The following is an 18,640-nucleotide window of genomic DNA, read 5'->3' on the forward strand; positions in this document are numbered from 1 at the left end:
AAACAGATTTGTATACGTGTATACATTTACTTGGTGGGAGATAAGGCTGCTACAAAAGCATTGTTTTGAGTTTAAATGTTTTTTTTTACGGAACATTACAGCATTAAAACTAAGTCTCAAATGTTCTGAACATGTAGTCAGAGCAAGACACATATTTTACTGCATTTTTCTTTCACAGCTTTAGCAAAAGCCAAATAAGCCAAACTAATATTACAGACAATCCATCAAAGGGCCCATGTTTGTATTTCTGGTCAGGTGGCATTATGTGTTCAAAAGGAGGATGTGATGATGTCCAATGTTTGTTCCATGTGATGGTGGATAACCATGGTGATTATCCTGTATTAAATTAGCTCTCCTTGATTATTGCTGTGTATTTGAACCTATGGTCTGTATTAAGCACTGGTGTAGAATGTCCACAGGCATTCTGAGGGCATCAGATTCCCCTAATTCAACCTCATCTTTTCAAGGCCTGAATAGCTCCCAAATCTGATCTCTTCCCAGTGAACGGCACAAAGCGCTGTGTCCATTACGCCACCGTTGTCAGATTATGTGATGTATGTGTGGATGGATGATCCCTTTCTTCCGTGAGAGAATTATTAACACAAGGGTGTGTCATCTCCTCAAACAGGGCTCTGGGTTGTATAAGCAACATCATCTGCTCCTCTGTGTTATCTCCTATTAATTGGACAGGTTTGTCATGCTATCGACCCTGATAACATGAGAGAGTGCATGCTCCAGTACCCACAAAACACCAGTCTCAACATCAACAGCAAAGAGGCGACTCCGGAATGCTGGCCTTCTAGGCAGAGTTCCTCTGTCAGGTGTCTGTGTTCTTTTGCCAATCTTAATATTTTTTTTTATTGGCCAGTCTGAGATATGGCTTTTTGGCTCTTCACAACTCTGCCTAGAAGGCCAGCATCCCGGAGTCGCCTCTTCACTGTTGACCTTGAGACTGGTGTTTTGCGGGTACAATTTAATGAAGCTGCCAATTGAGGACTTGTGAGGCATCTGTTTCTCAAACTAGATACTAATGTACTTGTCCTCTTGCTCAGTTGTGTACTGGGGCCTCCCACTCCTCTTTCTATTCTGGTTAGAGCCAGTTTGCGCTGTTTTGTGAAGGGAGTAGTACACAGTGTTGTACAAGATCTTCAGTTTCTTGGCAATTTCTCGCATGGAATAGCCTTCATTTCTCAGAACAAGAATAGACTGACGAGTTTCAGAAGAAAGTTCTTTGTTTCTGGCTATTTTGAGCCTGTAATCGAACCCACAAATGCTGATGCTCCAGACACTCAACTAGTCTAAAGAAAGACAATTTTATTGCTTCTTTAATTAGAACAGTTTTCAGCTGTGCTAACATAATTGCAAAAGGGTTTTCTAATGATCAATTAGCCTTTTAAAATTATAAACTTGGATTAGCTAAGACAACATGCCATTGGAACACAGGAGTGATGGTTGCTGATAATGGTCCTCTGTACGCCTATGTAGATATTCCATAAAAAGTCTGCCGTTTCCAGCTACAATAGTCATTTACAACATGAACAATGTCTACACTGTATTTCTGATCAATTTTATGTTATTTTTAATGGATTATAAAAATGACATTTCTAAGTGACCCCAAACTTTTGAACGGTAGAGTACATGAAAAAAAGTAAATTGTGTGCACTACGTCATTACGTACTGTTTTTAACCGCAACAAGTACATTGGGTGGGAAAAACAACAATGGTGGGGATATTTGCATATTCTCTTTATTCGATTTTTCGCATGAAAATCTGTTGCCAATTGGACGGGAATCTAGCTACTGACTCCTCAGATACAGCTATCTGGGTTACAACAGTTCCCTGTGGGTTTGTGCCTTGGGGTGTGCCAGGGCATAATGTGTGTATTATCAGGGCTACCACAGTTTCCTGTGGGTTTGAGCCTTGAGCTGCCATGGCAGAGTGCGAGTACACAGTTTCCAGGTTACTGCAGGTTTCCTGTGGGTTTGAGCCTCGGGCTGCCGTGCACTTTACCAAGAGTTCTGTTATTTCAGGCTTGCAAGGTAAGTATTGTTCTTGGAACCATGGGTTCTATTGGCAGCATGTCAGTGCACATAGCCATGTTGCAGCAGGTTCTGGTTCCCTATATGGGGATCTGATAGTTCAGGCTTCTTGGGTAATTATTAGGGAAAAGGGTGGCTTCTGTAACCACTTTTTTGGAGCTGGTGGAACCTGTGTGTGCATGGGTTGCTGTGGGCCTCCTAGTTTGGTACTCTCTGAGCCGGCATGACGCGGGATTGTATATCCCCATAGTATGTTATACCGAGTGACCAACTGAAAGGGCACATACAGTTATGAATATAACTACTGTTCCCTGAAGGGGGGAACGAGGTTTAACATATTTTGGCCCAGCGCCGCCAAGGGGTTTGGCTAGAAAGACGGGACATCCGAGGACGGCCTTGGCATCCTTTTTTGGGGGGGTGAATTTTGCATGAGATTAGCTTGAGGAAACAGTTAAAGTGCAACCAATTATGTCTTCTATGGAGACTGATGTCATTGTCAAAATGGACCATGAAGAATAACTTATTTTTTAAAAGTATGATATTACCACAAGTAGACATTTACACTGTTAATGTGGGCACTAAACATTTCTATGATCTTGTAAGCCACCCCCTGATGAATTTGTGATAAGTGTTATGACTAACTCAAGAGTGCAGGTTACATGTTCCATTAGCATAACACTAGTCTAGTTCAACCATATCCCAATCCTTCTCAGCTGCAATGTGACTCATTTTGTTACATTATTAAAGCTTTGTCACCCTCTCCAAACCCAGTCCCCCACCCTCTCAATATGCCTCCCATCCAAAAGCCCATAGAGCATAGAGGAATTACAGTCTGGACAGCGGATGTCTATGGTAAAAAAAAAAACAGGGACGTCTGGTCCAATGCTTGTAAGCCACAATCCTTTACTCTCCATCTGCTGTGATGGCCAGAGGACTGAGAACTAAGGACAGAGACAGATGAAGCTGACTGGAAGTTCACATAAACCCGAGAGATAAGGCCACACTGAAACTACCTCATTCACATACATTGCATTTGGAAATTATTCAGACGCCTTGACTTTTTCCACATTTAGTTACTTTACAGCCTTATTCTAAAATGGTTTACATTGTTTTTTCCCCCGCTCATCAAGCTACACATAATACCCCATAATGACAAAGAAAAAACAGATTTAGACATTTTTGCTACTTTATAAAAAATGGAAAACTGACATATGACATTTACATAAGTATTCAGACGCTTTACTTAGTAAAGCACCTTTGGCAGCGATTACAGCCTTGAGTCTTCTTGGGTAGATTCTACAAGCTTGGCACACCTCTATTTGGGTAGTTTCTCCCATTTTTCTCTGCAGATTCTCTCAAGCTCTGTCAGGTTGGATGGGGAGCGTCACAGCAAAGCTATTTTCATGTCTCTCCAGAGATGTTTGATTGGGTTCAAGTCTGGGCTCTGGCTGGGCCAGTCATGGACACTCAGAGACGTGTCCCCAAGCCACTCCTGCGCTGCCTTGAATATGTGCTGACGGTCATTTTCCTGTTGGAAGGTGAACCTTCGCCCCAGTCTGAAGTCCTGAGCGCTCTGGAGCAGGTTTCTCTCTGTACTTTGCTCTATTCATCTTTTCCTCAATCCAGACTAGTCTCCCAGTCCCTGACACTGAAAACCTCCCCACAGCATGATGCTGCCACCACCATGCTTCACCGTAGGGATGATGCCAGGTTTCCTCCTCAGGCCCAAGAAGTCAATCTTTGTTTCATCAAACCAGAGTAATTTAGGTGCATTTTGGCAAACTGCAAGCGTGCTGTCATGTGCCTTACTGAGGAATGGCTTCCATCTGGCCACTCTACCATAAAGGCCTGATTGGTGGAGTGCTGCAGAGATGGTTGTCCTTCTGGAAGGTTCTCCACTCTCCACAGAGGAACTCTGTCAGAGTAATCATTGGGTTCTTGGTTACCTCGCTGACCTTGGTGGTTCCAAAGAAAGAGTCCAGGTGGTTCCAAACTTCTTCCATTTAAGAATGATGGAGGCCACTGTGTTTTTGTGGACCTTCAATGCTGCAGACATATTTTGGTACCCTTCCCAGATCTGTGCCTCGACACAATTGTGTCTCTGAGCTTTATGGACAATTCCTTTGACCTCATGGCTTGGATTTCTCTCTGACATGCGCCGTCAACTGTGGGACCTTATATAGACAGGTGTGTGTGCATTTCCAAATCATGTCCAATCAATTTAATTTTCCACAGGTGGACGCCAATCAAGTTGTAGAAACATCTCAAGGATGTTCAATGGAAACATGTTGCACCTGAGGACAATTTTGAGTATCATTGTAAATATGGTATTGTCTCAAAACCTGTGTTTCGCTTTGTCACGTGTGTTTCTATAATTATAGCAGCTAGGCAATGGAGCAGATGCGCAGTACATGCAAGCCTGTGCTCTACTTAAGGCATCTCATTAACATTTTGCCACTTGATTAAAAACTGCCCAAAGAAAGAAGTTGTTTAAACTATTACCAGCTGCTTATGCCCTTCCATGAAGTTTACTCAGGTGTAAAATAATCAAAACAATGGAGGAGATTGTTTTAGTTTGTATGCCTTAACTTTTGAAAATTCATTCTTGAAAGTTTAACATGACGATTATCAGAGAAATTATTTTAAGAAGAAATTATTTTGAAAGAGGAAGAAAAGTATTTTAAGCATCTGTTCACTTTTCAGTCTCCTCCATTTCCACCAACTGAAGTTAACTGTAGGGATTTGTTTTTATAATAATAGTGTAAAATTAACAGCGGTACAGAAAGACTTGTGTGATGCAAAACTCCTAGCAAAATGCATAGCACATAGAATTTATAAAGGTGTTGTCGGATATTATTCATCCTGATCAGACAGGTTTTTTTTTACATGGAAGATACATTGGAGATAATATCAGACAAGTTCTTGAAACAATAGAATACTATAAAAAAAATCTAGGAAACCAGGTCTGGTATTCACAGCAGATTTTGAAAAGGCTTTTGATAAAGTACGACTAGAAGTTATACATAACTGCCTGGACTATTTACATTTTGGAGAATCTCTTACACAATTGGTTAAAGTTATGTATAGTAACCGCAAGTGTAAAACACAAAATAATGTCTACTTCTCAGAAAGTATTAAACTGTCAAGAGGAGTAAAACAACGTTGTCCACTGTCAGCATATCTATTTATTATGGCCATCAAAATGTTAGCTATTAAAATCAGCTCCAACAACTATATACAGTAGAGGGGCTAGAAATCCAGGGATTAAAAACTATGGTGTAATTGTACACCGACGACTCAAATTTTGCCTTAAATCCGCAATCTGGATCATCGAACAGCCTCAGAGGGTCTAGATAATTTTTCTAGCCTCTCTGGATTACAGCCAAACTATGATAAGGGTAAAAAAAAACTTTTACATTACTGTGTAGTTTATCAATAAAATGGTCTGACGGGGACATAGTCTGTATTTGTATCCCTCAAGAAATAAAAGAACTTAAAACAAATCTTAACAGAACGTTAGCAAAAATAGATAAGATCTTGCTACCATGGCAAGGTAAATACCCCTGATTAATTGTTTACCTACTTACTTATGGCTCTGGCTATATCGAACGACTTGTCTTTTTTTGCACAAAAAAAACACTTTATTTGGAATTGTAAGCCAGACAAAATAAAACGTGCTCATTTATATAATGAATCTGAGTTCCGGTGGCTAACATGATGAAATATTAAAGCATTGAACCTCTCACTAAACGCATCAGTCATACAAATGTTATAATTAATAATAATTATAACAATTAAATTAGTAAATTAGTAAGTATGGCTCATCCCTTGTTCAAAAATTGCCTTTTTCCCTTTATCCAGACTACACCCTCTCACTTCCAGTTAATTGAAAATGGAACCATTTTTAAAAACATTGGCCTTTCTAAAACAAGCCAAACAAAGCTGGTTGCAATTCCAGTTTCATCCTCCAGAAAATACAACAAATATTACAAGAAATAATATGATTCAAATATACTTATTGACAAAAAATATATATATATATATATAAAAATACGATATTATGAATAGGAAAGGTGGAGTTGTAACGTGCTGTTAACAAACATATGGAAATGTTTTCTCTATCCAAAATTACAACCAACTGATTGCACCATTACAGCAACAAAAATGAGGGATGGGGAGAAGGTAGGGATCTTGATTGTTTGCCCTTTATTAAAGAACAAAATTGGCAAAAAAATAAATTATTATTTGTCATAAATAAAAATATAGCAGTTTTACTTGAGGACGAACATGTTGACCGCAGCGCCATACAGGTTGCAAAATAGTTGGGAAGAGAATTCTGTTGTGCCGATTCCTTGGCAATTGGTTTATAAAACTGATATAACAAAACAACACTTGATTCAAAGGGAAGGAGGGAAGGAGGTTCTCACCCAAGAATTGGCCCCGTCCATCGTCCCTTTGATGCGGTGAAGTTGTCCTGTCCCCTTAGCAGAAAAACACCCCCAAAGCATAACGTTTCCACCTCCATGTTTGACGGTGGGGATGGTGTTCTTGGGGTCATAGGCAGCATTCCTCCTCCTCCAAACACGGCGAGTTGAGTTGATGCCAAAGAGCTCCATTTTGGTCTCATCTGACCACAACACATTCACCCAGTTGTCCTCTGAATCACTCAGATGTTCATTGGCAAAACAAATTCAGTCCTTCACGGCGTAGTATGTTACCAATTGTTTTCTTGGTGACTATGGTCCCAGCTGCCTTGAGATCATTGACAAGATCCTCCCATGTAGTTCTGGGCTGATTCCTCACCATTCTCATGATCATTGCAACTCCACAAGGTGAGATCTTGCATGGAGCCCCAGGCCAAGGGAGATTGACAGTTCTTTTGTGTTTCTTCCTTTTTGCGAATATCGCACCAACTGTTGTCACCTTCTCATTGATTGATTCTGTGGACAGGTGTCTTTTATACAGGTAACAAACTGAGATTAGGAGCACTCCCTTTAAGAGTGTGCTCCTAATCTCAGCTCGTTACCTGTATAAAAGATGGCAGGGAGCCAGGATTCTTTCTGATTGAGAGGGGGTCAAATACTTATTTCACTCATTAAAATGCGAATAAATTTATAACATTTTTGACGTGCGTTTTCTGGATTTTTTTGTTGTTGTTCTGTCTCTCACTGTTCAAATAAACCTACCATTAAAATGAAAGACTGATCATTTCTTTGTCAGTGGGCAAACGTACAAAATCAGCAGGGGATCAAATACTTTTTTCCTTCACTGTACACCTTAGCCAAATACATTTAAACTCAGTTTTTCACAATTCCTGACATTTAATCCTTGTAAAAAATCCCTGTTTTAGGTCAGTTAGGATCACCACTTTATTTTAAGAATGTGAAATGTCAGAATATTAGAGAGAATTATTTCTTCCAGCTTGTATTTCTTTCATCACATTCCCAGTGGGTCAGAAGTTTACATACACTCAATTAGTATTTGGTAGCATTGCCTTTAAATAGTTTAACTTTGGTCAAACATTTCGGGTAGACTTCCACACGCTTCCTACAATAAATAGGATGAATTATGTCCCATTCCTCCTGACAGAGCTGGTGTAACTGAGTCAGGTTGTAGGCCTCCTTGCTCACACACACTTTTTTAGTTATGCCTACAAATTGTCGATAGGATTGAGGTCAGGGCTTTGTGATGACCACTCCAATACCTTGACTTGGTTGTCCTTAAGCCATTTTGCCACATTTTGCGACAGATTTGCAACCAAGCTTTAATTTCCCAACTGATGTCTTGAGATGTTGCTTCAATATATCCACATAATTTTCCTACCTCATGATGCCATCCATTATGTGAAGTGCACCAGTCCCTACTGCAGCAAAGCAACCACACAACATGATGCTGCCACCCCCCTGCTTCAAGGTTGGGAGGGTGTTCTTCAGCTTGCAAGCATCCCCCTTTTTCCTCCTAACATAATGATGGTCATTATGGCCAAACAGTTATATTTTTGTTTCATCAGACCAGAGGACATTTCTCCAAAAAGTATGATATTTGTCCTCATGTGCAGTTGCAAACCGTAGTCTGGCTTTTTTATGGTGGTTTTGGAGCAGTGGCTTCTTCCTTGCTGAGCGGCCTTTCAGGTTATGTCGATATAGGACTCGTTTTACTGTGGATATAGATACTTTTGTACCTGTTTCCTCCAGCATCTTCACAAGGTCCTTTGCTGTTGTTCTGGGATTGATTTGCACTTCTCACACCATAGTACGCTCATCTCTAGGAGACAGAACTTCCTGAGCGGTATGACGGCTGCGTGGTCTCATGATGTTTATACTTGCATTCATTTTTTGTACAGGTGAACGTGGTATCTTCAGGCGATTGGAAATTGCTGCCAAGGATGAACAAGATTTGTGGAGGTCTACCATTTATTTTCTGAGCTCTTGGCTGATTTCTTTTGTTTTCCCATGATGTCAAGTAAAGAGGCACTGAGTTTGAAGGTAGGCCTTGAAATACATCCACAGGTACACCTCCAATTGACTCAAATGATGTCAATTAGCCTATCAGAAGATTCTAAAGCCATGACATACTTTTGGGGAATTTTCCAAGCTGTTTAACAGCACAGTCAACTTCTGACCCACTGGAATTGTGATACAGTGAATTATAAGTGAAATAATCTGTCTGTAAACTATTGTTGGAAAAATGACTTGTGTCATGCACAAAGTAGATGTCCTAACCGACTAGCCAAAACCATAGTTTGTCAACAAGAAATTTGTGGAGTGGTTGAAAAACTATTTTTAACGACTCCAACCTAGGTGTTTGTAAACTTCCGACTTTAAATATATAAAAATGTATATGCCCACACAATCAGACTGAGCATTTCAATGACAAAAGGGGGCTCAGGAAAATAAGTGATAAAAAAAACATATCTGGAGTTATTTTCATGAAACATACAGTGATTATTTAAAAAACTAAATTTAAAAGACTGCATGGGGGCTTGAAGAGCTGGAATGTTTACCCTTAAAGGGATACTTTGTGATTTTGGCAATAAGGCCCTAAAGTGGAGTACTTTTTTCAGTTCTTAAGGAAAGTCATATTACAGATTAATATATTGAGAGACGAATAGCGAGGTATAAGAAAAATAGAAAATATATAACTCTCAACTTTGATTTGATGGTCCTAGAGCAATGCACGATTCACGATGCCCCATGGTTCTGCAGACGTGGAGAGATGTGATAACAACTCGGACGGGGACTCCAATAACTACTCTCAAGTGTTGCTCTGAAAAACCTGTGCTGGATCATGCCTGGAGGTGCATCCTAAGCTTCAGTAGTGATGTGGATACTGAAATGTTCCATGGGGATACGGGCAAGACACATTCTGGGAACTATTTAGAGATACTCGAGGGTGAAACACTTGGGCAATTGCTTAAAATATTACTTGAACATGAGTTGACAAGAGGTATCGGAGCAAATTGCTCAAAAAGATGTGAGCAACTGCTTTCTCCTGAATTCAAGGAAATTACTCAGACAAACTATGTAGATCCTTTGATCATGTGTTTGGACAGTGTCTATGAGGGATATGATTTTAAGATAGTCATGTTTGTCGATGTACTTTATTTTTCCCTTAAGGCTCATTTTCAAACTGCTAAGTGTGTGTGTATAGATGTGCTACCTGGTCAGATGGAGTATATTATACTGAACAAAAATATAAAGGCAACATCTAAAGTGTTGGTCCCATGTTTCACGAGCTGAAATCAAATTAAATTAAATTTATACGAACAAAAAGCTTATTTCTATCAAACTTTGGGCACAAATTTGTCTACATCCCTGGTAGTGAGCATTTCTTTTTTGCCAAGATAATCCATCCACTTGACAGGTGTGGCATAACAAGAAGCTGATTAAACAGCATGATCATTACACAGGTGCACATTGAGCTGGGGACAATAAAAGGTCACACAACACAATGCCACAGATGTCTCAAGTTGAGGGAGTGTGCAATTGGCATGCTGACTGCAGGAATATCCACCAGAGCAGTTGCCGGAAAATATGATGTTAATTTCTCTACCAAAAGTCGCCTCAGTCATTTTGTCAGTACGTCCAACCAGCCTCACAACCGCAGATCACGTACAACACCTCCAGCCCAGGACCACCACATCCGGCTTCTTCACCAGCGGGATTGTCTGAGACCTGCCACCTGGACTGCTGATAAACTGTGGGTTTGCACAACTGAAGAAATTCTGCACAGACTGACTGTCAGAAACCGTCTCAGGGAAGCTCAACTGCGTGCTCGTCGTCCTCACCAGGGTTTTGACCTGACTGCATCAGCATTGTAATAGACTTCAGTGGACAAATGCTCACCTTTGATGGTTACTAGCAAGCTGGAGAAGTGTGCTCTTCACGGATTAATCCCGGTCTCAACTGTACCAGGTAGATGGCAGACAGCGTGTATGGCGTTGTTTGGGCAAGCGCTTTGCTGATAATGTTGTGAACAGAGTGCCCCATTGTGACGGTGTGGTTATGGTATGGGCAGGCATAAGCTACAGACAACAAACAATTGCATTTTATCAATGGCAATTTGAATGCACAGAGATACTGTGACGAGATCCTAAGGCCCATTGTCGTGCCGCCATCACCTCATGTTTCAGCATGATGATGCACAGCCCCATGTCACAAGGATCTGTACACAAATCCTGGAAGCTGAAAATGCCCCAGTTCTTCCATGGCTTTCATGCTCACCAGACATGTCACCCATTGAGCCTGTTTGTGATGCTCTGGATCAACGTCTATGACAGCGTGTTCCAGTTCCATCCAATATCCAGCAACTTCACAGAGCCATTGACGAGCAGTAGAACAACCTTCCACATTCAACAGCCTGATCAACTCCATGCGAAGGAGATACGTCACGCTGTAAGAGGCAAATGGTGGACACACCAGATACTGACTGGTTTTTCTAATCCACGCCCCTACCATTTCATTTAAGGTATCTGTGACCAACAGATGCATGTCTGTATTCCCAGTCATGTGAAATCCATAGATCAGGGACTAATTAATTTATTTCAATTGACTGATTTCCTTACATGAACTGAAATTGTTGCATTTATATTTCTGTTCAGTGTATACACCTTTCAAAAACCTATCAAGTGGGTAATGTCAAATGTTGCAATAACCAGCAAGATTCCAGGAAACCTCTCAACTTCAAAAGGCATAATGCAAAGTACAGTGCATTCGGTAAGTTCGGACCCCTTCCCATTTCCACATTTTCTTACGTTACAGCCTTGTTGGAAAATGTATTAATTAAAATTTAAAAAATAATAATTTACACACAATTCCCCATAATGACAAAGTGAAGAAGTTGAAAAATGTTTGCAAATTATGAAAAATGAAAAACAGAAAATGCCTTATGAACATACAACCTCCATACACTTAGGTTGGAGTCATTAAAACTTGTTTTTCAACCACTCCACAAATTTCTTGTTAACAAACTATAGATTTGGCAAGTCGGTTAGGACATCTACTTTGTGCATGACACAAGTAATTTTTCCAACAATTGTTTACAGAGAGATTATTTCACTTATAATTCACTATATCACAATTCCAGTAGGTCAGAAGTTTACATACACTAAGTTGACTGTTCCTTTAAACAGCTTGGAGAATTCCCCAAAATTATATTATGGCTTTAGAATCTTCTGATAGGCTAATTGACCTCATTTGAGACAATTGGAGGTGTACCTGTGGATGTATTTCAAGGCCTACCTTCAAACGCATTGCCTCTTTGCTTGACATCATGGGAAAAGGAAAAGAAATCAGCCATGACTTCAGATTTTTTTTTTTACACCTCCACAAGTCTGGTTCATCCTTGGGAGCAATTTCCAAATGCCTGAAGGTACCACGTTCATCTGTACAAACAATAGTACAAAAGTATAAACACCATGGGTCCACGCAACAATCACACCTCTAAAGAAGGAGAAGCGTTCTGTCTCCTAGAGAACGTACTTTGGTGCAAAAAGTGCAAATCAATCCCAGAACAACAGCAAAGGACCTTGTGAAGATGCTGGAGGAAACAGGTACAAAAGTATCTATATCCAAGGTAAAAATGAGTCCTATATCAACATGACCTGAAAGGCCGCTCAGCAAGGAATAAGCCACTGCTCCAAAACCACCATAAAAATGCCAGACTACAGTTGCAACTGCACATGGGGACAAAGATCGTACTTTTTGGAGAAATGTCCTCTGGTCTGATGTAACAAAAATAGAACTGTTTGGCCATAATGACCATCGTTATGTTTGGAGGAAAACAGGGGAGGCTTGCAAGCTGAAGAACACCATCCCAACCGTGAAGCACGTGGCAGCAGCATGCTGGGGGGGGGGGGGGGGGGGGGGGGGTGCTTTGCTGCAGGAGGAACTGATGCACTTCACAAAACAGATGGAGCAACATCTCAAGACATCAGTCAGGAAGTTAAAGCTTGGTCGCGAATGGGTCTTCCAAATGGACAATGACCACAAGCACACTTCCAAAGTTGTGGCAAAATGGCTTAAGGACAACAAAGTTTAGGTATCGGAGTGGCCATCACAAAGCCCTGACCTCAATCCTACAGAAAATTTGTGTGCAGAACTGAAAAAGCATGTGCGAGCAAACCTGAATCAGTTACACCAGTTCTGTCAGGAAGAATGGGCTAAAATTCACCCAACTTGTTGTGGGAAGCTTGTGGAAGGCTACCTGAAACGTTTGATCAAAGTTAAACAATTTAAAGGCAATGCTACCAAATACTAATTGAGTGTATGTAAACTTCTGACCCACTGGGAATGTGATGAAAGAAGTAAAAGCTGAAATGAATCATTCTCTCTGCTATTATTCTGACATTTCACATTCTTCAAATGAAGTGGTGATCCTAACTGACCTAAAACAGGGAATTTGTACTTGGATAAAATGTTAGGAATTGTGAAAAACTGAGTTTATATGTACTTGGCTAAGGTGTATGTAAGCTTCCGACTTCAACTGTAAATATTCAGACCCTTTGCTATGAGACTCGAAATTGAGCTCAGGTACATCCTGTTTCCATTGATCATCCTTGAGATGTTTCTACAACTTGGAGTCTACCTGTGGTGAATTTTATTGATTGGACAGGATTTGGAAAGGTACACACCTGTCTATATAAGGTCTCACAGTTGACAGTGCATGTCAGAGCAAAGACCACCATGAGCTGGAAGGAATTGTCCGTGGAGCTCCGAGACACGATTGTGTCGAGGCACAGATCTGGGGAAGTGTACCAGCATTGAAGATCCCCAAGAACACAGTGGCCTCCATCATTCTTAAAGGGAAGAAGGTTGGAACCCCCAAGACTCTTCCTAGAGCTGGCCACCCGGCCAAACTGAGCAACCGGTGGAGAAGGGCCTTGGTCTGCGAGGTGACCAAGAACCCGATGGTCACTGACAGAGCTCCAGAGTTCCTCTATGGAGATGGCAGAACCTTCCAGAAGGACAACCATCTCCGCAGTATTCCACCAATCAGGCCTTTACGGTAGAGTGGCCAGACGGAAACCACTCCTCGATAAAAGGCACATGATAGCCCACTTGGGGTTTGCCAAAAGGCACCTAAAGGATTCTCAGACCATGAGAAACAGGATTCTCTGGGATGATGAAACCAAGATTGATTCAGAATATGTTAATGCCCTCAGAGAGGCAATTCATCTTGCAGCAGTCATAAAACATATCACATAACATTTTTTTAAAAATAAATAGCAAAGGATATTTACAAGAAAATAGGCAGGGTAAGTGCAGTTTCATAGTGCAAGCGCTAAGTGTAATTAGTCCAACATTTTGTTAAGTTGCAGAATTGCATTCGGAATAAAAGAGTACTTGGCCCTATTTATTTTTTTTAACCTTAGGTAGTCTGTACCTGCAGCCAGAGGGAAGGAGCTGGAATTCAGGATGGAGTGGATGGGAAGAGTCAACCGCTATTTTACTCCCCTCAAGGAGGCCTCTGCCCAGGTAGAGAGATGACAGTTCTTGCTGTTGCTGCCCCATGATTTTTCTGCAAGTCCTGACTATCTTGCCCAACCTATTTTTCTGTGCAACTTGATATTCACAAACCAACAGGTCATGTAGTTGGACAGAATGCTCTCAATGAATGATTTATAAAAGAGAACCATGATGGTTAGATCAACATTTTAAAAAAGTGCAGTTTCCGTAGGAAATACAGTCTGTTGGCCTTTCTTAAAAAGAGCGTCAGTACACTGATTGTTGTCAAAGATTAATCCAAGGTTTTTGTACTCTTCCACTATTTCAATGGGCTCACCTTTAATCAGTGATGGTGTGTGCATGTTAACGTTGGTAGTGAACTCTTTGGCCTGGATGCCAAGCGTCATGTCTGGAGGAAACCTGACACCATCCCTACGGTGAAGCATGGTGGTGGCAGAATCATGCAGTGGGGATGTTTTTTCAGAGGCAGGGAGTGGGAGACTAGTCAGAATCGAGGGAAAGATGAAGGGAGAAAAGTACATAGAGATTCTTGAAGAAAACCTGCTCCAGAGCGCTCAGGACCTCAGACTGGGGCGAAGGTTCCCCATCCAACAGGACAACGACCCTAAGCACACCGCAGGAGCGGCTTCAGGACAAGTCTCTGAATATCCTTGAGTGGCCCAGCCAGAGCACGGACTTGAACCCGATCAAACATCTCTGGAGAGACCTAAAAATAGCTGTGCAGCGACAGGTGTGCCAATTGTTTTTGTGCCATTGTTACTCTAACTTCCGCGACGCATATAAGGCCCTGCCCCGCCCCCCTTTCGGAAAAGCTGACCACGACTCCATTTTGTTGATCCCTGCCTACAGACAGAAACTAAAACAAGAGGCTCCCACGCTGAGGTCTGTCCAACGCTGGTCCGACCAAGCTGACTCCACACTCCAAGACTGCTTCCACCACGTGGACTGGGACATGTTTCGTATTGCGTCAGATAACAACATTGACGAATACGCTGATTCGGTGTGCGAGTTCATTAGAACGTGCGTTGAAGATGTCGTTCCCATAGCAACGATTAAAACATTCCCTAACCAGAAACCGTGGATTGATGGCAGCATTCGTGTGAAACTGAAAGCGCGAACCACTGCTTTTAATCAGGGCAAGGTGTCTGGTAACATGACCGAATACAAACAGTGCAGCTATTCCCTCCGCAAGGCTATCAAACAAGCTAAGCGCCAGTACAGAGACAAAGTAGAATCTCAATTCAACGGCTCAGACACAAGAGGCATGTGGCAGGGTCTACAGTCAATCACGGACTACAGGAAGAAACCCAGCCCAGTCACGGACCAGGATGTCTTGCTCCCAGGCAGACTAAATAACTTTTTTGCCCGCTTTGAGGACAATACAGTGCCACTGACACGGCCTGCAACGAAAACATGCGGTCTCTCCTTCACTGCAGCCGAGGTGAGTAAGACATTTAAACGTGTTAACCCTCGCAAGGCTGCAGGCCCAGATGGCATCCCCAGCCGCGCCCTCAGAGCATGCGCAGACCAGCTGGCCGGTGTGTTTACGGACATATTCAATCAATCCCTATACCAGTCTGCTGTTCCCACATGCTTCAAGAGGGCCACCATTGTTCCTGTTCCCAAGAAAGCTAAGGTAACTGAGCTAAATGACTACCGCCCCGTAGCACTCACATCCGTCATCATGAAGTGCTTTGAGAGACTAGTCAAGGACCATATCACCTCCACCCTACCTGACACCCTAGACCCACTCCAATTTGCTTACCGCCCAAATAGGTCCACAGACGATGCAATCTCAACCACACTGCACACTGCCCTAACCCATCTGGACAAGAGGAATACCTATGTGAGAATGCTGTTCATCGACTACAGCTCGGCATTCAACACCATAGTACCCTCCAAGCTCGTCATCAAGCTCGAGACCCTGGGTCTCGACCCCGCCCTGTGCAACTGGGTACTGGACTTCCTGACGGGCCGCCCCCAGGTGGTGAGGGTAGGCAACAACATCTCCTCCCCGCTGATCCTCAACACTGGGGCCCCACAAGGTTGCGTTCTGAGCCCTCTCCTGTACTCCCTGTTCACCCACGACTGCGTGGCCACGCACGCCTCCAACTCAATCATCAAGTTTGCGGACGACACAACAGTGGTAGGCTTGATTACCAACAACGATGAGACGGCCTACAGGGAGGAGGTGAGGGCCCTCGGAGTGTGGTGTCAGGAAAACAACCTCACACTCAACGTCAACAAAACTAAGGAGATGATTGTGGACTTCAGGAAACAGCAGAGGGAACACCCCCCTATCCACATCGATGGAACAGTAGTGGAGAGGGTAGCAAGTTTTAAGTTCCTCGGCATACACATCACAGACAAACTGAATTGGTCCACTCACACAGACAGCATCGTGAAGAAGGCGCAGCAGCGCCTCTTCAACCTCAGGAGGCTGAAGAAATTCGGCTTGTCACCAAAAGCACTCACAAACTTCTACAGATGCACAATCGAGAGCATCCTGGCGGGCTGTATCACCGCCTGGTATGGCAACTGCACCGCCCTCAACCGTAAGGCTCTCCAGAGGGTAGTGAGGTCTGCACAACGCATCACCGGGGGCAAACTACCTGCCCTCCAGGACACCTACACCACCCGATGTCACAGGAAGGCCATAAAGATCATCAAGGACATCAACCACCCGAGCCACTGCCTGTTCACCCCGCTATCATCCAGAAGGCGAGGTCAGTACAGGTGCATCAAAGCTGGGACCGAGAGACTGAAAAACAGCTTCTATCTCAAGGCCATCAGACTGTTAAACAGCCACCACTAACACTGAGTGGCTGCTGCCAACACACTGACACTGACTCAACTCCAGCCACTTTAATAATGGGAATTGATGGGAAATGATGTAAATATATCACTAGCCACTTTAAACTATGCTACCTTATATAAATGTTACTTACCCTACATTATTCATCTCATATGCATACGTATATACTGTACTCTATATCATCGACGGTATCCTTATGTAATACATGTATCACTAGCCACTTTATACTATACTATGCCACTTTGTTTACATACTCATCTCATTTGTACATACTGTACCCGATACCATCTACTGTACCTTGCCTATGCTGCTCTGTACCATCACTCATTCATATATCCTTATGTACATATTCTTTATCCCCTTACACTGTGTACAAGACAGTAGTTTTGGAATTGTTAGTTAGATTACTTGTTATTACTGCATTGTCGGAACTAGAAGCACAAGCATTTCGCTACACTCGCATTAACATCTGCTAACCATGTGTATGTGACAAATAAAATTTGATTTGATTTGATTTGATTTGATTTGAAGCTTGTACCATCATACCCAAGAGGACTCGGAGCTGTAATCGCTGTCAAAGGTGCTTCAACAAAGTACTGATTAAAGAGTCTGAATACTTATGTAAATGTGATATTTCTATTTTTATATACATTTGGATAAATTTTAACAAAACTTATGTTGCTTTGTCATTATGGGCGACTGTATGTAGATTGTTGACGGTAAAAAAAAAACTATTTAATCCATTTTAGAATAAGGCTGTAACACAATGTGGGAAATGTCAAGGGGTCTGAATACTTCCCGAATGCACTGTACACACACTGATGTCAGTGAAAGGTAAATGCGGTGACAAATGTGCATGATCATTAGGCTATAATTTCCATCTGATTATAAATGTATGGCAATGATTATGCTTATTATTAGGCTGCTATGAGTAGTAGCGGTGGTAGTTGAGGTTTGCTAGTATGAGTAGTAAATTGCCAGGTTTCTAATCAATTTTAAAAAGCACAATATCCCAGATGGAACCATTTGCCAGAGGTGATCAATTTCCCGCAGTCATTCATTAACCGACAGCAAGAAATAGCCTAATCCTTTTTGAGCCCGCTGCTGCACCTGATAGCCTACTTTACACAACACAACACTGCATATCATCTCAGTCACCTGTCTGCATCCAAATGCCATTCACCTGTCCCGAAGTAAGTGAGACACTGCAGACTACTGTTGCCCCACACGTGCTATGACGCATGCTACCTTGAAAAACCGCCTATCCGAAATCTCAAGTGTTAACCTCATTACTTTGATGAGCGTAATTGTAGCCTTAACGCCGTGATGTCATTGAGCTCTAAAATATTACAGCTAGAACGGAAGGTTTCTTACCTGCGCGGAAATCAAGGATAACTCCATCATTAGGTTTGTGGGGTTCAGAAATCGGCAGACTGTTAGAAAATTAAACACACTAACGGTGTGTAATATGTACGATTGAGTAAAAGGAAAGCTTCGTATTCAGCGAGGTCTCACCAGTGTTGAACACTACTACGCTTCCCTGGCACAGCGCGCTCTTGATTCGTCTTAACGCACTTAATGGAATAGCTTTTTTTTTCCTCTGCCGGAGTGGATTTGTGCTGCAGGCGCGCAAGGCAACCTTGCAGAATTATTGATGCAAGTTTGCCTTTTACAGTTAATAAACTCTTTTGACACTTATACCCCCTACATCTCCTTCCTCTTTTCCTTCAGATGATTTTGAGGGGAGGACATTATACTGGAGATGGATTGACATTAAATAGGCAAGCTCTGTTATTCCCATTGTAACCAGGATTGGACTG

At 42.2% G+C, this 18,640-nt stretch overlaps 1 protein-coding gene across 2 annotated transcripts in view; it reads right to left on the minus strand.

Moving 5' to 3' along the window:
- LOC110507464 (uncharacterized protein C14orf132) overlaps nt 1–18,405 on the minus strand; it is a 34,351-nt gene extending 15,946 nt beyond the window's left edge. Inside the window, exon 1 of one of the 2 annotated variants that reach the window (XM_036965367.2) lies at nt 18,195–18,405. In XM_036965367.2, coding sequence (XP_036821262.1) covers nt 18,195–18,224 — 30 coding nt within the window. In that variant the 5' untranslated portion in view covers nt 18,225–18,405. The remainder of the gene's footprint in view (nt 1–18,194) is intronic. The other variant, XM_090224327.1, reaches the window with a different exon arrangement.
- Nucleotides 18,406–18,640: the final 235 nt, after the last annotated feature.

This window comes from Oncorhynchus mykiss, chromosome 27 (genome assembly GCF_057628025.1).
Source record: "Oncorhynchus mykiss isolate SJ-2025 chromosome 27, ASM5762802v1, whole genome shotgun sequence".
NCBI lineage: Eukaryota > Metazoa > Chordata > Actinopteri > Salmoniformes > Salmonidae > Oncorhynchus > Oncorhynchus mykiss.